General features: G+C 35.4%; 1 protein-coding gene across 1 annotated transcript in view; it reads left to right on the top strand.

The window, feature by feature from the left end:
• Window positions 1-20,850, top strand: part of LOC148940531 (uncharacterized) — a 22,294-nt gene extending 1,444 nt beyond the window's left edge. Inside the window, exons 2-3 of the mRNA XM_089105010.1 lie at window positions 1,545-2,730; window positions 20,691-20,850. Of these exons, the coding sequence (XP_088961136.1) occupies window positions 1,545-2,558 (1,014 nt within the window). The 3' untranslated portion in view covers window positions 2,559-2,730; window positions 20,691-20,850. The remainder of the gene's footprint in view (window positions 1-1,544; window positions 2,731-20,690) is intronic.
• The last annotated feature ends 395 nt before the right edge of the window (window positions 20,851-21,245 follow it).

Genomic DNA, 21,245 nt, shown 5'->3' with positions numbered 1-21,245 from the left:
AGAGCAAGTCAAGGATTTCATGTATTCTTGGCAGGGGAAATTTATCACTGACTACTTGTTTTTTAAGGGCTCTATAATCTACTACAAGTCTCAGGTCACCATTCTTTTTTGGGACTAAGATCACTGGTGCGGAATACGGACTTATACTGGGGCGTATACTCTCATTTTTTTTCTAATTCATGAATTTTATTTTTTAACCTTTCTTTGTTTTTATACGGTATACGATATGGCTGTTTCGCGACGGGATTACCGGTTGTTAAAATTGAATGTTCATAAAACGGTATTAGTCATATGTCGTCTTCAGATGAGGAAAATACATGTTTAAAATTCCATAGTATTTTGCATAATTTTCTTTTAAGTTCCAAGTCTGTAATATGATCCATATTAAATTTGTTCAAAAATTGCAATTTGGTTAGGGGGTATCTGTTATTTGAGGTTTTAATGCCGTTTACTAGGTTCCTCTTGGAATTTTCCCACCTATCTAAGTCATTTTCCGAGATAATTTGGATTTGAACTAAACATGTTCCCTTTTTTATTGTAACTGTGTCATTTTCATGGTTATTAGTTACCCAAATAAAACCTCCTTTATCGTAAGATATAATATGTTCTTTGCATAACAGATTTTCAGGAATTTCATTCGATGGGATCGCAAGTCATATTTCGGATTTGCTATCTACTGGTTCAATCATCTGTGATATTTGAATTCTTTGTATCATTTTGGGAGGGATTTTTTTTTCCGTATTGCGAATCCATAATATTTTTCTTTATTTTCATTGTCTATTAAATTTAGACTGGCGCTATCCGCCAATAACATTGGCTGCGCCTGAACCGCATTAGGGTTCACTACTTTTTTCCATAATTCCACTATTTCCTTGATTTCATTCGACCTATACTGTCGCATATCCCCTATTTTTATTTTTGCAGTTTCACCACATTTATTATTTAAATTTACTTCACTTCTCCATTATAGCTCGGAATAAGAAAGCGAATTTCTGGTTATGCCACGTCCTCCTTGTAACGAGACATGAGGTTTAAAAGATTGTGACATTATACCGCCAGAAATTTTGTTTACACTTACATTCTCTTCGTAACCTCTGTTACCATTTCTTAAGGTAGGGGAAGGGTATTTGCCGGGTAGACAAGCCTTTCGTTCGCTACGTCTAATAATACCTTATTCGACCTTACTAAATTAGCGCCGATAATGGCTTCATACGGAAAATTGTTGCATAACTGCTATACAAACTCTTTTCATTAAAATTCAGTGTGCTTTAGGTTTCACAAGCGATTCTTAGAAAACATGGACTAAAAGTCAAAATTTAGCATAAGGATCAATTATAAAAAACACCTCGGCTCATTATTCAGTACCAAAGGAATGAAGAATTCGTAACAAAATCAGAATAACGTTTTATGTTCACTGTTATAAACTAATTACCTATAGAAGAGTCATTGGAAATTAATGTAAAATTGTCAAAAGTGAAATAATTTATTTTGAGTAAATTTTACATTATTTTAGTTTTCCCTGTGGGAGCATTCTTTTATGACGGCATCATGTGGAATGTGGAACGTCTAGCATGCCCGGTGTGACAAGAATGTGGCTAAAAGCAAAATCAAATTTCAATTTTCAAGGTGAGCTACCAAGTAACACTAGTGTATTTGCTGAAGATAATGTAGCAAAACATGAGGATTTTAATGGTGAAGAAAAATCTTTCAAGTGTGACGTATTTGAAAAAACATACCGCCAAAAATCCTCCTTATCAGATCATCAAAGAACTCATACTGGGGAAAAACCTTTCAAATGTAATATATGTGAGAAAACATTCAGCCATAAATCCAGCCTATCATCTCACCGAAGAACTCATACTGGAGAAAAACCGTTCAAATGCAATATATGTGAGAGAGCATTCAGCCAAAAGCCCCACCTGGCTATTCATCAAAGAGCTCATACTGGGGAAAAACCTTTCAAATGCGATATATGTGAGAAAACATTCAGCCAAATCTCCGCCCTATCATATCATCAAAATACTCATACTGGAGAAAAACCTTTCGAATGTGACGTATGTAAAAAATGTTTTACTTCAAGTTCCAATTTAAATATTCATCAAAGAACTCATACTGGAGAAAAACCTTTCAAATGTGATATATGTGAGAAAACATTCAGCCATAAATCCTCCTTATTAGATCATCGAAGAACTTATACTGGAAAAAATCCATTCAAATGTGATATATGTAAGAAATGTTTTCAGTCAAGTTTCGGTTTGTCTTGTCATCGAAGAACTCATAATGGAGAAAAACCTTTCAAATGTGATATATGTGAGAAAACATTCAGAGATAAATCCAATCTATCAACTCATCGAAGAACTCATACTGGGGAAAAACCTTTCAAATGCGATATATGTGAGAAAACATTCATCCAAAGCTCTGCTCTATTTTATTATCAAAATACTCATACTGGAGAAAAATCTTTCGAATGTGATGTATGTAAGAAACGTTTTACTTCAAATTCCAATTTAAATAATCATCAAAGAACTCATACTGGAGAAAAACTTTACAATGTGTGAGAAATTATTCAGACCAAAATCTACCCTATCTGATCATAAAAGAACTTATACTTGAGATAAACCTTTCCAATGTTAAATATGTTAGGAAATATTTCCCAAAAATTCCCAGTCATCTACTTTGTGCAATCACCAAAGAACTATACTGGAGAAAAATCATTCAATCGTGATTTTGGTAAGAGACATTTTATTTTCAGTTACGATTTACGATTACCTAAATCGTATTTACGATAAGTTACGATTTCAATTACAGAGAATTTATACATGTTAAAAATAGATCGAATATAATGTATGTCAGAAACGTTTTACTTCAAGCTGTAATTTATCTTATAGTGGGAAACTCAAGGGTTTGTTGTACAAGTTTATTTTTTATATTCTTAGTGTTGATTTTGTATATTTTATATTTGACTACCTGCTGTTTAATGTGAAATTAACCAAAAGTATAAATATCAATCCTATGTAAAAAAAAAGAAAAGATATTCTATGTTTATTGATGCACTTGAACCCGCTGAGACCATGTTTTTTAATATATTCAAGTTACTATGTTTGACATGTCTTGTTTTGTTAATAATTACAACCAAAATTTGTAGTTTTGGTAGTTTTATGGAAAAAGTCGAGTTTAACTTATATTTTCTTAATGTAAAACATTTGATCCAAAATATATGATACATCTTAGCACAATTTTTTATTTCTCATGAAATAGGGGAGAGAAAAAATTTTGCTTCTGGATTTAGTATTTGGTGTCAGGGTGCTCGTAATTAGGAAATAAAACTTTTTCCAGCAATTAGTTTTAAACGTAGAGCCATGAGTAGTTTAAAACCTACTATATTTTGCAAAAACAGGCTCGGGTTTTCATACCGCCTACTCTTATCAAAGTTAACCCGAGGAAAGAAGCAAGAACTTAGGAGTCTTTTGGTCAAGAGAAACTGCAAGTCTTTGGGTCGGGACTAGGCATGGAAATAGTTCCAAAGTGGCTAGTAGCAGAATTTGACAGAATTCCAAAAGTTGCCGTCACTTTAGCAGCACAACTGCTGTTTTGACTGTTTTTATTTGAGTCAAAAGTATTCTCATATTTAAAAATGGTGTATTCAGACAAAATCTGCCGACAAATTTGAAAACTGCCAAGTAGCATTGCTACTTTGCTACAGCACTTTTTTCACGACAGGTCAAGACGAACATAACGTAAAAAAGCTTGAAGTTTTTGGCACCTCTCTTCTTTCTTCTCTAAATTAAATTTTGCCGTGAAAGAACCAATAATATTTTTTTTCTAATAGGCTGAAAAGCTTAGCATAATCAAAATAGAAGTAGAAGAATATTTGTTCATGCCCAGCAGTATTCAAATAAAGATTGTTTTTTACTGTGAACCACTTGCCCCACTTGCCAGGGAGATCTTAATATACAGACAGAATTCAGTTTTGCAGTGCAGGGTCCAAGAATTAATCAAAACAATTTTTAGGGATGCATAGGTTGTCAAATACAGTTGCTAAAGATTTACTAGGATATTTAAGAAAGATTGCCGTATTATTCTAATTAAACAACCCTTAAGTTTCAGGAGTTGTTCTTGAGACAAAAAGTCAAACTTTAGCCTAAAGAGCGAGGTATTGAGGATAGAGCAGCCCCCCTAATATACGTAATGCTTTCTGTTCGTTTTAAATTTTTATGTTGCTCCTTACTTTCAGTTGAAGAAATTTAGTTTTTTAGTTAATATCTGATTCTTTTTAAATAGTGCCAGGAAATCTGGCTCCCCTCCATGGAAATTGCGTTCACCTCACGGAAAATTCCTCAATGGATATTTTTCCCCACGAATAATACCCCCCCCCCCCCCACCCCAGGAAAATTCCTCCCAGAAAAATACTATTCTAGCTAAAAATTTCCTCCCGAAAATTTCTTGCGGACGATTGCGGATGAAAAATTTTTCTTAGCGTACTTTCATTTGAAAATGAATTTAATTTTTGATTGTTTTTAAAATCATGGCGGAAATCCCCTCCTCCTTGGGAATTTTTTCCACAAATACCCTGCCCCCTAGTAGAAAGTTCCTCTTACATAAAATTCCCCTGGAGAATTTATGCCGTGGAAAACGTCTTTGAAAAATCCCAGCACCTTCCTTACGGACAGATAATCTTGACAACTCTAACCCAATAAAAATTTTCCCTTGGACAATTCCCCTTAGCATCTCCATATGTAAAATTGAGTTGGCAAAGAGAGAGTGAGACTAATAAAAGAAATTCATATAGGAATTCTGGCAAATTCTGCCATTTAAATTTCCCTTGGAAATTTCACTCCCTGGGAACTTCCCTCCCAATAGAAAACTGAAAATTCACCTCCTCCCCCGTACCAAAAATGTATGCATACTTCCCAATAACACATACGACCTTTCTCTATGGGCTGTGGGGGTCTTGTTATCTCCGAAGGCATAATTTTGGGCCTTTCAACTATGCTGAACAATATGGCTATCTTAATATTTCGATCGGAAGAATTTGAGAAGAAAGGAGGATTGGAGGGGGCTAGTTACCCTCCAATCTGTTTGGTCACTTAGAATGGGCACTAGAACTTTTAATTTTCGTTCGAATGAGCTCTGCCCCCGTATTCTAGGACTATTGGTTTGATGCGATCACCCTTGGAGAGAACAAACAAACAAAAACAACTAATCAATTAAATACTCATTCCTGATCGTTCATATGGCAAAAATACAAAACCCTACATTTTTGCAGATGGGATCTTGAAACTGCTACACTAACTTTTTCGATAACGCTCAATCTGATGGTGTGATTTTGATTAAGATTCGTTGACTTTTAAGAAGAGTTTTCCCCCTTTTTCGATAATCGTGGAATTTTTTTAAGGCTTGTAGCCTTTGACAGGCAAACTTAATGAATCTTATATATTTGGAATCATTATAACAAGCCAATTCTTGTGATATGATGTCTATTAGTATCAGAATTCTTTTTTTACAATTTGGTTACTATTGAACCGCGAATTCTTAGAAAAAGTTGTTTGAGAATGAAGATTCTAATGCTCAGGTGTTCCTGCAGTAATAACATGGCTTATGAAACTCAGAGAGGAGAGAAAGTAACAAAATGAAAAATAAAATCAAAAAGGGTGAAAAAACGAGGATTTTGTCAGCCAGTGGTGAAACCCGAAGATGACAAAATATAAGCGAATATTTCGACAAGGACCTCCGCCAAGTCGTCCTCAGTGCTAAACAAAAAAGAAAAAAAAAACACGAAAATCTAACCTTTCGATGTTTACCATACAAAGACAGAACAGACACTGAATAAAAACCAGGCAGGAATCAATGAAAATGAATTTACCAAGATGATTGGGCAAGGATCTTTCGCCTAGCAATAGTTTTAGCGGGTCTACAGTTTCGGTTTTCGTTAGATATGCAAATAGGTTCTTTTAAGTTAATTCGGGTGAAAATATTGATTGAGTCCTTCAAGATTAAACTGTCGTAAATTGGGCTTAATGAAATATCTCCAGTATCTCTATTTATTGCTAAATTTTGCTTCATATATTTTTTAATCTCAATTACCTCTTTAAAAGTTTGTGGTACGCCATTTACAGTTGATATTAAGGTTGCCTCGTCAAACAGAACTAGATGGGTCGGATGTACGAAAATATGCGAAGCCAATGCCGAATCAAAGTTTTCATTGTTATTTTTTAATCTTAGGGACTTATCTATTGAAATTTTGTGTTCATGCAAACGTTCAACTAGTTGTTGATGGGTCCTACCAATGTAAGATTTCCCACAAGAACACGGGATTCTGTAGACACCACTGCCCAGTACAGGGTCAGTTTTATCCTTTCCTGAGTTGAAAGAGTGTTCAACTTTTTGTTCGATTTTGAAAGAAACAGAGAGATTATGTTTTTTTAAAATTTTTCCAAGTTTATCACTAAGTTTCGGGATGTATGGTAAAACGACGAAAGTTTTTTCTCAATTGCCGATGTAACTGAATCAAAGGGGACAAGCCCCATATTTTGTTCTTTTATCTTTTTTAATCGTTTAACTATTTTACTTTCAATGTTTTATTAGGTAACCAATGCAGAAAAGAATATCCATGACATAGTTTAAATCAGAATTTATATGATTACGGGAATAGATTTTTAACTCTGTCGACTAAAGAGATTATTACCCCTCTTTTCACAGAAGGAGGGTGATGGGAAGAGAAATGTAGATATCGATCATTATGAGTCGGCTTTCTATATATAGAAATTCAAGGCTAGGAGTAGTTTTTATAATCAAAACATCCAAAAAAGGCAGCTTACCTAAATCTTCAAGTTCCATTGTGAACTGGAGATTCGAATCAAAAGATTTCAAATGTGCCAAAAAATCTCTTAGAGAGTCTTGTCCATGTTCCCAAACAGAAAGGATATCATCAACAAAACGAAACCAGATAGAGTGTTTTAAGTGGAAACTGTTAAAGGCAGACTGTTCTATGAAATCTATGTAAAAATTTTCCAAATAAGGAGACAAGACAGTGCCCATGTATAAGCCCATTATTTGAAGGAAATATTTCTTTTGGAAATCAAAATACGAGAAGTACTTATTATATAGACGAAAAAGGGTCATTATCGTATCAATTTCTAAAGTTTTATAATTTGACCAAGCTAAATTTTCCTCTAATTTTCTTTGTAAAGCCTGCTCACATTTATGGACATCGCATGAAGTGTACATAGAAACTGCATCAAAACTAGATAAAACGGTATTTTCTGTTGTACTTTGATTTTTTAACTTCTCAACAAGAACTATGGAGTTTTTTATATAGGATTTCAGTGTGCTTAAAAGAGGCTTAAAAATTGTGGCTAAGAAGCTTCCTATACCCGTAGCTGGAGAACTATAACATGCTACAATTGGACGTAACGGAATATCTTTCTTATGAATTTTAAGCAGACCATAAAACTTTGGGGCTGAACAACCTTTGGGATAAAATTTTCTGTACATTTGTATATTTTAAATTTTCTTATCCCAGATGCTGCCAATTAAAAGTGTGATGGGTGGGGTTGTCACTCATTTACTTAGGCATGCTGAAAACGATTTTCATAAAAGGAATCACAAGAGCACGGACTGTCAAATCAAGTAATTCTTGGTGAACAAGAGGGCCTGACCATTTTAATTAAGAATAATATACTGAGGATTATCCTAATTGGCTGTTTCTGTGGTTTATTTTCTATTTGTTCGTCTTCTGCCTGTAAAAAAAAAAAAAAAAAAAAAAAAAAAAAAAAAAAAAACTCCATCTAACATCGTGCAATTTAGGCATGACGTCTATAAATACATTTTGGAAAGTGACAAGAAGAGCTAAAAGATTTTCAGTATTCTATCTGTCGCCATTCCTACCTGTTGTGGAACACCAACTACTTCTGCTACTGTATCAGTTCGAACAGATTATAAGCGTGATTTTTCTCTGGGGTGTTTATTTTTTATTTATCCCAAGTAGCCAGTGTGGTCTTTACCTCTGTAGGTATTGTCATTGTGACTGGAGTGTATGTCACTGTCTTTAGAGATTGAGGAGAAACTCTCCAAACTATAAGTGGGGCGAAAGCGATTCAAAATTGCGTTTCTGAAGATACAGCCTAGTATAGTCTTTAGAAACAGCGTATATGAAGTTCTTAAATGCGTATACTGTAAAATAATACCTTAATTGTTTTGAAATTTTAAAGGTATGCCCAAAATCTGGGATGATCTGGAACGACAAATGCCATTGAGTTGCAAAAAAAAAACTTAAGAAGTTATACATGTTTAAAAATAAAGCATCTTCAATTCGGGAGAGCATTATTTTTTAAAACACTGGTGGATCCGGGGGGCGGGGACCACTGGACCCCCTAGATATTTTCTGGCTCCCTCTTAACCTGTTGTTTTACTTTTTTTTTTAATCTTTGTTTAGAATAATTTGGTCAATAACTGACACCTTTGTCACATTGCCCCCCTCCCCAATATTTTGCTCATGTGCACCTTTGTCACATTGAGTTTCACCTAAGATTTCGCTCTAGTTCCGTTCCTGTTTGACAAATTATTGAGAATTTGCTGTAAGTTGATAGCATGTCCCTTTCAGTAGTTCAACTAGAAACTGTTGTTGAGAGTTCAAGAATCAACATCTGAGGCACCGACATCAAGTTGTGTGAAGCAGAATTTTTTACCCTGTATGTTTTATAGTCTGAATATTTCATTACAAAAACTTGCATTGCGTCTTGACAAATTTGCTTGTGTGCTTTCCCTCTACAGCTTTAATGGTTGCGATTCAGGAGCTTAAAATTACTTAATTGCTTAAAATGGCATACTGCAGTGAATGAAAACCAGTAGTCATTAAGGGTACTACTTGGCAGGGGCGTCCCGAGGGGGGGGGGGAGGGAGGGCGCGCCGCCCCCTCCCCAACTTTGATTGAATTGGGTAAAATTTTCGCCGAAGGCAAAAGTTATGGCTGAAATTTTGCAAAATCGGCCGAAAATTAGCAAAATTCTTGATTTCTGCAGAAAAATTTGGCATAAATCAGGTAGCGATTCGGTAAAATTTTGCAAAATCGGCCGAAATTTAGCAAAATTCTTGATTTCCGCAGAAAATTTGACATAAATCAGGTAGTAATTTGGTAAAATTTACGAAGATTGCCCCCCCCCTATAAAATGAGCCACAGGACGCCCCTGCTACTTGGAGACGCAACATGTCGAGAAAAATATATTGAAGATTTAGTAGTAGTAGTAGAATTATTGCACAATTAACGGTTCATATCTCTTATATAGTTTTTCCTGTAGGGAAAAAATTTAGGGAACGCCATAAAATCAATTCTCTCTTGAAATAAATCTCCTATCCAAACCAAGTTGTTCACAATCAATCTTCTTATCCTAACAGAAGTCATATGAAGTCATGACTGATACATTACAACATCAAAAACAAGAAGAACAATAGGGAATTGTTTTCGTAAGACAGCGGGAATTTTTTGAATGAATATTTCGGCCCTTTGTCCAAGGACCTTCCTCAGCATAAATATATAAGAGAATAAAGGCTTGTGACAATATGCGACCAACAAAAACTAAAATGTTTTTTTTTTTAAACAATTGGAATTTGAAAATCCTAGCCACAAAATACTTTTTGAAGAATTCGCCCTTATTCGTAATGACCTAGGCATGACCTAGGAAGCAATTGAAATCAGACTTAAGTTTAATAATAATATTTTCTTAAATAGGGACTTGGGGGAATATTCACTAAATGCTCTATACACAAGTTTACTTAAAAACGATCTTACAAAATATTTTAAAAAACAGTAGACATTAACACAGAACCTGTCACAAATAGACCTTTGAGGTTAGCTGCCAAAAAGGCAAGATTAGCGATAAGAACGTGTTTTTAATTATTCTTCTTTCATTTCAATGAATTGCATTATTTCATCTCACTTTATTTATCTGTCCTGGTTGAACTTCGCTGAAGTAATGATGCTGGGAGTGTTTAAAGAAAAAAATCACTTTAGATTTTAGTGGTCGTATGTTGTTGCAAGTCTTTCTTCTTTTATATATTTAGCTATTGCTGATGACGGCCATTGGACATAAATTGGCCGAAATGTTTATTCACGAAATTTCCACTGTCTTACGAAAAGAATTCTCAATTGTTTTTCTTGTTTTTGATGTTTGTAATGTAAGTCGTTAGTGATGCGTCTAATGGCTGTATTAAATTACTTTCAATCATAATAGATCTCGTGTAGTTAGTCAACTTTTCAAAAAATAATTCAAGAAAGCTTTCAACAAAAGAAGGTTTTTCAAAGAAGAGTAAAGATCTAAGTTAAGCCAAAAACCGGCAGAAAAAAATCAAAATACTCCCAGCGTTAAACTGCCACAAATTACTATCAACGCATAAATGAATCCAAAAGCGAATATAAATTACAATAAATAACCGGGTCAAACTCAAAATGAGCAGAAACTAAGATGAGCAGGGCTAACATCCCCATGCTTTCTAAAGAAGAACACATAGATTACAATTTACTGAAAACAATTTTTATTTTGAGCTGAACGTTTCTATTTCTCAAAATATAAAAAAAACTATATATGTATTGTCAGTTAGCTTTCATTCAGTGAGGTTCCAAAATATTCACAATATAATATATCGGATATGTCTTGGCATTTATTCAATTTGAACAAAAGAAGTTGTGTCTATCCAGATCGATCGAAGGGATTTTTTTGGAAAAATCTCAAAAAACTTAAGAGTATCACGTCGGAACTTTCAAAGGTATTTTATTTATCAAATGTGTAAATCAAACCATGCTTTAGTTATCCTTGTTTGTAGTATGTTTCTATCTGTGGTATCTCAGGAATGACTAAGGGATATAGATTTAAGGATCTCGGGAGATATTGAGGAAGCTGGTTAACTAATATTTTCTGTACTTAAGTATGTCACATAACGGGGGTCAGAATTTTTTAGTTTATTAGAAACTAAAGATTTTGTAGAATGCTAATCTTTTTTTTGACTAGTACTCCCTGTACGATCAGGCCTAAGCACTATAGTAAAAATGTTAATATAATTTGTTGCAAAACTCTGTTTATATACCAATAGCAAGCCAAAGTCTTGCTTATTAAGGAGAAAAACCAAAAACAGGATTTTTTATTGCTCAATACCTAAACACTGAATTAAAATTGAACAAAAAATGTTTAAAAGACTTTCTGCACAAGAAGTTTAACAGAAAAGTAAGCAGCTATATTAAAATAAAGACGAGAAAAAATGAAATGAAATTATCATTCAAGCGTAATGTGAAAATAAATCCCTGTCAATAGATAAAAGAGACCTAAACGAACAGATATTACCATAAATAACTACGTCAAGCTGAAATTCATTCAAATTTCAGCAAAAAGGACCAAAACTAACGGCTTCTGTGCCTTCTAAAGACCAGGACGTCACTTCGGCTTCACTGAAAACATTTTAAACGTTATCGCTTTTATAACCTTGATAAAGCAGAAATCGCTGAGACTTTTAGTAGCAAAGATCAACATACTTTAAATCTTCATTCCTTTTATCTTTTACGTAATCTCAATTAATATAGAAATTTTTATTTAATGTATGGTGCCTAAAAACCACAGTTGAATCGTTTTTCAGCAGGCTAAAGTGCTAAAGATGCTCTGATCTAATCAGTAAAGGCCATACGGCTCCAATGTTTTATTATTTTTTTTCCCCAGAGGCACTTCATACGGAAGGGGTCGTCGTAGGAACTTCAAAGGGGCCTCATTCGATTGGAAATCGAGAGTTCTAGTGCCCTTTTTAATAGTCGATAATGATTAGAGGGCAACTAGCCCCCCCCCACGCTCATCATTCCCCCAAACACATCCAATCAAAATTTTGAGACAGTCTTTTTTTTTTCAGTGTAGTTTATTTCCTGATAAAAAATATATTTTTGACGAGGACACTCCCCACAACCCTCAGGGCAAGAGTTTTAAGTTATGCCCTGGGGCATATAGGGTTTTTATAGAAGTTGTTGTCGAAGAAACTTCAGAAACTTCAAAATGAGGTTCGTTGGTTTTCGGGTCCGGTAAGTTGAGCTCTAATTATGTTTTTTTTTTCTATTTCTTTTTTTTTCTTTTTTTTCTCTCTTTTTTTGGTTTCTTGTTTTTTTTTATTTATTAGGAGGGTTTTCTCCCGCACAAGCATTGCTTCAGGGAATCGATGATGTATATATTTTTTTTTAAATAAACCCATTGTTACTTACTTACTTAAAACAGGCTCATTCGATTGGAAATTCAAAGGGCTAGTGCCCTTTTTAATAGTCGAAAGTGATTGGAGGGCAACTAGCCCCCCCCACGCCCATCATTTCCCAAAACAAATTCAATGAAAATTTTGAGATAGCCATTTTCTTCAGTGTAGTTGATTTTCAGATAGAAAATATGTTTTTGAGGAGGACACTCCCCCACAACCCTCAAGGCAAGGGTTTTAAGTTATACCCTGGGGGCATATAAGGTTTTTATAGAAGGCGGTGTCGTAGAAACTTCAAAAAAGGCTCATTTGATTGTAAGTTCAAAGGGCTAGTGCCCTTTTTAACAGTCAAAAGTGATTTGAGGGCAAATAACCCTCCTGTCACGCCCACCTTTTCCCCAAAAACATCCAATAAAAATTTTGAGACAACCATTCTATTGAACGTAGGTTTTAGGTCTGGGAAATAGGTCTTTGAGGATTACAAATCCCCCACAGTCCTCAGAGTAAGGGCTGTAATTTAAGGATTCTCCGAATCCTTCTTATTTTAATCTTATGGAAGGGATGCTTGTATAAACTTAAGAGAGGGCTCATTTGATTGGAAATTGAAAATTCTTGTTCACTTTTTATGAGTCAAAAGAGATTGGAGGGCAAATAGCCCCCCCTCCTCCACGCCCTAAACGTATCAGATAAAAATTTTGAGATAGACATTTTGCTAAAATAGTTCAAAGTTCCGATAACAAAAAACTCCAGTGTCGACACAGCCAACCAAGGCCCGGGGGTAGTCGTTGTAAGTTATGCCCTGGGGCACATAAACAATCAAACAATCATTAAATAAACAATCAATGCAAACAAACATACAATAGATATTAATGTAAATTAATAAATAAATTTAGTTTTTTTAATTAATTTTCTTATGTTACTAAGTTTTAGACAATAGAAAAACTAAAGGTCATAAAGGCAATAAGGTTTCGATGTTGTATTGTTATTATTAGTAATAACCTGTCTTGCCGTAAAACTGCCAATTAAAAGGATAGGGTGGGGTTGTCACTAATTCACCTATGTATGCTGAAAATGATGTTTATAAAATGAGTTACATGAGCATGAACAGTCAAATAAAGGTTGTTGAGAATAATTTACTCATTTTAAATAATAAGTCAGAAAAAAAATTCGCTTTGATAAGTTAAAACTGGCCCTTGCTGAACAGGTAGTGCCCAATGAACAGCAGTTAAGTATAATAGACACGTAACATAACATCGTCAAAGCCCATATCAATAACTTTGCATCTTATAGTTTGAAAGGCAATTACAATCCATAGACTTCATGATAAGCTAAACGAATCAGAATTCTCAGTTTTAGTCGATGAAAGTAGTGGCAGGACTAGACCTGAGTTCTAGTGATTAATAAATAAACAACAAGTTTTTTCAACTGAAACTAAGGAGCACCATTAAAATTTAAAAAGAACAGAAATTTTTACATATATGAGAGGGGTTGCACCTCCTTAAAACCTTACTCTTCATGCTAAAGTTTTTTAGTACTTTTTACTCTTCTGTTTCAAGAGCTGTTTTAAACAATTGGAACAAAATTCAAACTTTAGCACAAAGACCAAGGTGGAAGGGGGTAAAACCTTTCATATACGTAATAATTTCTATTTATTTTTAAGTTTTAATGTTACTCTACACTTTTAGTTGAATAAACTTGTTCATTTTTTCTGATAGTTTTTCAGAAAATCTTGCTTGACCTCCACAGAAAAATCCCCCCTCCCCACGGAAATATTCTTTAGACAACAATACCGGTGAAAATATGTCATGGACAATTATCCTTGACATTCCAGGCATAAAATTGGGTTCGCAAAGAGAAAGCAAGACACATAAAAATAATTTTTTACGGGCATTCGAGCAATTTCCCCTGAAAAGTCCACCCCGAGGAAACTTCTCTCGCGATGGAATATTCTCCCTATGGAAAAAAAAAACAGCAGAAAGTTCGTCCCTCCCTCTACTCAAAAATATATGCATACTTCCCACTAACAAACACTATATGTAAACAATGGGCAACTTTTTTAGAATTAAAAATGTTTCCTAAAGTTGTGGAGAGACATGCTATCTCCAGTGGCATTGTTATTGGGCCTTTCATTTATCATGAACAAAATATCTATCTCAATGTTTGTATCGGATGATTTGCGGGGAAAATGAGGCGTGGGAGAGGACCTAGTTGCCCTTCAATCTTTTCGTTTACTGAAAAAACACTAGAACTTTTCATTTCCCTTTGAATGAGCTCTCACCCGATATTTTAGGACCGCTGAGTTGGTACGATCGCCCCTGTAGAAAAACAAATACACATGCATGACCTTTCTTCTGGCAAAAAATACAAAATTCCATATTTTTGAAGATAGGAGCTTGAAACCTCTACAGTAGGATACTTTGATGCTTTGAATCTGATGGTGTGATTTTTATTGCGATTCTTTGACTTTAAGTGGTGTTTCCTTTCTTTTTCCAAAATCAGATAATTTTTTCTCAGGCTATTAGCCTTTGATATCAAATTAATTTCAAAAACTTTTTCCGCATAACCAGTTTTTCAAAGAAAATCAAAGAGCTACAATAAGCCAAGAATAAGCAAAAATAATGTCAAATAATCTTCCAAGCGTAAAACTACCACAAATCACTATCAATAAATAAATAAAACTCAAAAAGAACAGAAATTACTATAGAAAACCGAGTCAAACTCAAAACGAGCAAAAATTAACATGAGTAGCGCTCATAACCCCCATACCTTCTCAAGACCAGAACACAAATTTGCGCTTTACTGAAAAAACAACTGAATTGTCAGTTTAATTGATATATACTGATTTTTATCTATTTCTTAAATTTCTGGTATTTTTTTTATATATGAAGGTAAAAAAAGTGACAACATTTCAAATTTATTTTGTTTTAGTTGTAGTAGTATTGACAACATGCAAATATTACCTTTTTTGAGGTCCTCCCTTATCATTTCTAGTATTTTCCAAATTAATATACTCAGTTATTCCTGTATTGTACTCTTTTGACAATCCGTACACACATGACGTGTTTTGATTTAGTTCAATACTCCCCTCAACATTCTCTGAAAGACACACCTGATTGCCCGTCGTCTTCTTGGAAAGTAAAGTTCAAAGATGCATACCTTTCTCAATTGCATATAACATGTGTAAACAATGAACGAATTGTCTAACTTACAGCCCTGGTCCTGAGGACTATGGGGAGGTTCACATCCCCAAAAACATAATTGCTGGACCTTTCGACAATGTTCAACAAAATAGCTCTCTTAAAATTTCAATGGAACATATTTTAGGGTATTATAGGTTTGGGGGGGGGGCGGACGTCGCTCCATTCACTTTTGACTCTTAAAAGGGTACTAAAACTTCCGACTTCCAAGAAAATGTGCTCCATCCGATCCAAAATTTATATACCTACCCATTCCATAAAAACCTTATATACCCTGGGCATAACTTATAACCCTTGGCAATGGGCTCTGGAGAATTGTGTTCCACCCTAAAGACAATGTTAAATGATTTTTGGACTATCGGTAACAAAATGGGTATCTCAAAATTTCAATTGAATGCGTTTTTGGAAAAGAGGATATCAGGGAGGGGGGCTAGTTGCGCTTCATCATGTCTTACTCTTAAAAGAGAACTAGAACTATACATTTCAAATCAAATAAGCCTCTTCTACAGTTCACACGACCACCCCTTCCAAAAAACCCTATATAGCCCTGTGGCATAACTTACAACCCTTACCCTCAGAATCTTGGGGATTTTGTTCACCCCAAAGACCCTATTATATGATTGATGGACTATTTTTGAAGAAATAGCTATCTCAAAATTTTTATCGGGTGCATTTGTGGAAAATACGAAGTAGGGGGGGGGGAACTGCCCCGATCATTTTGACTCTTAAAAATGGAATTAGAACATCTGATTTCTAATCTAATGAGCCCCCTTCGGAGCCTATACAACCACCCTTTCCATAAAAACTTTATATGCCCTCGTGCCATAACTTATAATCCTTGCGCTGAGGGCTCTTTGAAGCGGGTGTCATCCTCAAAGACATAGTTTTCAGACCTTTTGACTACGCTAAACAAAATGGCTATCTCAAAATTTTGATTAGATGAGTTTTGAGAATTGATGGGTGGGGGGGGGGCTTGTTGTCCTCCAATCTTTTTTGGCTATTAAAAAAGGGCATTTCAGTTTCCAATCGGATGAGCCTATTTTGAAATTTCTACAAAAACAAATGGCCATCTAGAAGTTTATCAGATGCATTTTGGGAAAATAAGAGGTGTGTGGGGGGGGGGGAGGGGTATCCATCCTGCAATCACTTTGGATCTTAAAGAAGATACTAGAACTTCTGATTACCAATCCATTGAGCCCAATCCAATGTTTATACCATCACCCTTTCTATAAAAACCTTACATGCCCCCTGGGCATAAAGTAAAACCCTTGCCCCGAGGGCTGCAGGGGAAGGTTCATCCTCAAAGACATAATTTCTGGACCTTTAACCTACGCTGAACGAAATGGCGATCTCAACATTTTGATTGAATGTCTTTGGCAAAATGGTAGGCGTGTGAGGGGGGTTATTTGTCCTCCAATGACTTTTGACTATTTAAAGAGGCACTAGCCCCTTTAATTTCAAATCGAATGAGCCTTTTTTGAAGTTTCTACGACAACAAATGGCCATCTCAAAATTTCCATCAGTTGCAATTCGGGAAAATACGAGGTATGGGGGGAGGTATCAACCCTCAGATCACTCTGAATCTTTAAAAGGGCACTAGAACTTCTGATTACCAGTCCAGTGAGCCCCCTCTGAAGCTTATACGATCACCTTTTCAATATAAGCCTTATATACCCAAAGGGCATAACTTAAAATTCTTGCCCTGAGGGCTGTGGAGGGGTTGTCATCTCCAAAGAAATAATTTCCGGACCTTTCAACTACGTTGAACAAAATGGCTATCTCAAAATATTTAGAGGATGTGTTTTTATAAATGTTGGGCGTGGGAGGGTTTTTGTTGCCTTCCAGTCACTTTCGAATATTAAAAAGGGCACTAGCCCTTTCAATATTCAATCGATATAGCCCTTTTTGAAGTTTCTACGACAACTCCTTCGATACGAAAAGCACTGTTCTAAAACAAACCTAAAAAATAAATAAACAATGCATTGTGCCCACATCGCTCTTTACCTAGACAGCGCTATTGCGCTGCCTATGATTAAATTAAATATTCAAACAAAACTTAATTAAACTTATACATTTAGAATCAGAATAATAAGCAGACTCTTTTGATATATTGATTAGTTTAAAAATTCATTTTTTTTTAGTATTGGTTAATATTGAGCTGCGTCGCTCCTTACTTACAGTTCGTTACCACGTACTGTTTTATCCGTCGTTATTTTTGCTTTGACTTTAATGAATGAAAAGGAAATTTTCTTGTTCCTTCGAGGTTAAAAAACTCATTTAAGAGGTACATATTGAGACATGTATTCCTTGCTCAAATGTAATTGGTTTTTTTTCGTACTATGACATTGTAATGCAAGGCAAACAGAAGGGCCTGGCCAGTTTAATTAATTTACCGTGACTTTCTGTGCTTGGTTGTTTCTGTACCAACTGCTTCTGATACTGTATCAGCTTGAAGTGATTCAAAGTGTGATTTTTCTCTGGGAGGGTTTTCTTTCTGCCCAAGTCGTTAAATCTATAGGTATAGTATAGTCACAGGGACTGGAGTGTACAACTCAATAATGCTTTAGGCCCATTGCAACCTATAACAGCGGTTGCAGCAGGCTCTAATACACTTTTTTCGAATATTGCTGAAAATTTGTCTCTTTGCAAATTATAAGAGTGGTGACAGCGATTCAAAAAATTGTTTTTGGAGATAGGGGCTAAAAAAAACCTTTAAAAACAGCGTATCTGGAGTTCATAAATAGCTATGCATAAAGTCATATTTGAATTGTTTTAACCCTAGAAAGGTAAGTTTCCCAAAAAGTTACGTAGATGGTAAGCTTTCGTAAAAATTACTACTTGCAGAAACATTGACTTTTAAAACTCATCACTTAAGTATATTTTAAAAGTAAGTGGGAATTATCGAAAACAGATCTTCAGATAATATTTTACACAGCACAAAAGGTTACTTTCATTTCTTGGAGTCACATGGTATGCATGACTTCGCACGGTGCTCACCGCAGAACGGCTTTTTGCAGTGGTTGCAAAAATTGTTAGTCATTCGGCGAATGCGCGCTGGGCAGAGGCTGAAGGTCGTTCTTCTCCCTTCCACAGACGTTCCTGAATGTATTTCACCTGTCACCTCCATTGTTTGACTGATATCGAGTCTGATCGAGCGCTGCAAAGTGGGGGTTTCTAAGCGAGTGGTCATATGCGGCTGGGTCAACTCTTTGAACAGAACATTTATGAAATCCTTTCGTGAAAGTGGTCTTCCACCAGATTTGGAGATATTAAAGGAGTAGATGACATAACTGTTGATACACGCTTTGTTGATCAACCCATAAAACATGCACATGGGCCACCTGTTTGTCTTCCAAGCTGCTGACATTGAACTACACATTTGGTCAAATGTGTCTACACCGCCTTTGGTGTTATTGTAGTACTCAATTATCTCAGGCTTCTTGCTTCGATACATGGTACTGGTACCCTCATGGCAAGTTGACAGAAGCAGGACCATTTTTGATGGCTTAGGAAGATAAGACACTAGAGTAAGCTCCCAATCGAAACAGAACATTGAGGTTCCTGTGATTATCCCTTTGCTTACAAGCAGCTCTTCCGGAAGGTCTCTCTTGTTTTTTCGTACTGTACCAACTGTAGTCAGTCGATACGGTTCTTTCAGTAGTTCTGCTGCAAACGGAATCGATGTAAACAAGTTGTCAGTCGTGACATTTCTATTTGTCAGTGTGAAAAATTTTTGCTGCTCATTTGTTAAATCAGAAAATAGCCAAATTCAGCATTTTCATGTGCTATTTCCTCACAAAATTTGCTACGAAGCTTGTCAACAACGTTAAAAAACTGATCTAACCTCATTGTCCGAAGAAGCTTACTAATTACCAAGTTTTTATCAAAAAATACCTTTTCCTGAAATAGGTGAAAAAGTTACGTAAATGGTAAGCTTTCGTAAATTTTACTACTCACCCTTAATATCTCCCCAACCGGTTCAGATAATAAAACCTCGGTGACGGCACAAGAACTGGCTAGTCATAATATTAACATATCGGGGAGGTCGGTTCGCGCAATGCATCCGTTTCCATGGCAACCGCGAAAAAGTGTTTTTGCGTCGTAAAATTTACGAAAGCTTACCCTTCTAGGGTTGAAATTTTAAAGGCTTGGCCGAAATCTAGGAATAATTTTAGTAGGCAAAGCTTATACGATATTTCGCTACCAAAAGAACGAAAGAAATTGTATGTTGAAAATTGACTGTATTCATTATTAGGAAGGTAATTTTATTGGTTAAATTAGAAGACAAACACTTAAGAGATTGGGAAAAGTTTGAAATTTTCCACACGAAACAAAAAAAATTTTTTAAATTGCAAAAAACAAAAGTAGGAACAGGTTTTCAAAGGTAAGGCATCTGCAATTTATACATTCTTGTTTAGTAAATTGTGATAAAGATTATTTTTATCAAGATTATTGGAGAAAAAAAGGCATGTGAGAGGTCTAATTACCCACTAACCTTGTTTTCACTTAAAAAGGGAAATACAACTTTTGATTTTCGATCAAATGAAACGTCTCCCGACCTTCTCGAATAACTTATTCAATATAATCAGTCCTGAAAACAGAATTAAAAACGCATCCATAATGTTTCTTTAGGCCATATGTGTAAATCTCCATATTTTTGTATTTAAGAGCTTAGAACATTTATAGTTTGGTTTTGCAATATTTTAAATCTGATAATACAATTTTTTTAAGCTTTCCTGGCTAATTGGACGTGCGCTGGGTTGATAATTCTTTTTCCAGCACGGCTTCGATCCCTGGCTTGGCCAGTTAGTTGGGGTTGGACGAGGATCGGTGGTGTGACTGTGTAAGCTCAGCCAGAGTCGACCCAGCTCTAAATGGGTACCTGGAGAAATCTGGCGAAGTTAAGGAGGAAGGGTGTGCGAGAGCACAGGATGGCTAACCCCCAACCCCCCATTGCGCTTCCTGGCTGAAGGGCCATGAAACGGAGATCAGCACCGCCAGTTTGGACCTTAAGGGTTTTGTGCCGTCATACTTATTTATTTATTTAATAGAATTTTCAGTCAGGTGTCTTTCAGGTGACTTGACTTTCAGGGGAACTTTTCTGTTTCTTTGATAATGAGGAAAATCTTCTCAAATTCTTTTCTTTTGAAAGATGACATAAACTTGATTAACCTTTTTTATTTGAGAAAAAAATCCAATTCTTCCAATGTATCTATTTTTATAAAAGTCGTTTTTTTTCAGTTTCGGTTACTATTGATCCGAGTCACTGTTCATTTACAGGTTCTTACTACAAGTTGTTTTATCAACCGTCCAACCGCGGAAAACACATCCTTTCAATGGAGACTGATGGCGGGCATGGACATTAATTTCATGGCAACCTCGTTAAGTAAAGTCCTCTACAGATAGGAAAAAAAGGAATTGGCTTAGAACACCAGGAGTTGTTTTTATCTTGATTGAAATAGTAATAACGTTTATTCACCTTTTGATATAGTGACTGTATTTATAGACTGGATTTCTCGATTACAAAAAATATCGGGGGGGGGGGGAGGCTGAAATTTTCTTGGGGAGAATTATCCTTCTGAGGAGGGGGGGAGGGAAATTCTCTAGGTATAATTTTTTAAATAGTTAAGTTCAAAATTCCAATGTTTATTTATACACAGGGAAAGTTTTCTGCAGGGGAAGGGAGGTACTATGATTTTTTGAAGTGGAACTTTCTATTGAGAGGGAGACATTTTGCAAGGATGAATTTCGGCAAGGGAATTTTCTTTAAATTTCAGTCTTTACAGATCCCTGCAGAGTACAGTAGCGAAGTAACCCACCAAGATCCTTTTAAAA

The sequence above is a fragment of the Artemia sp. Qi Xiang Cuo genome, chromosome 19, assembly GCF_049724085.1.
Source record: "Artemia sp. Qi Xiang Cuo chromosome 19, ASM4972408v1, whole genome shotgun sequence".
NCBI classification, from domain to species: Eukaryota; Metazoa; Arthropoda; class Branchiopoda; order Anostraca; family Artemiidae; genus Artemia; species Artemia sp. Qi Xiang Cuo.
The sequence above is the reverse complement of the archived record's forward strand: the minus strand, read 5'-3'. Positions and strand labels throughout refer to the sequence as shown.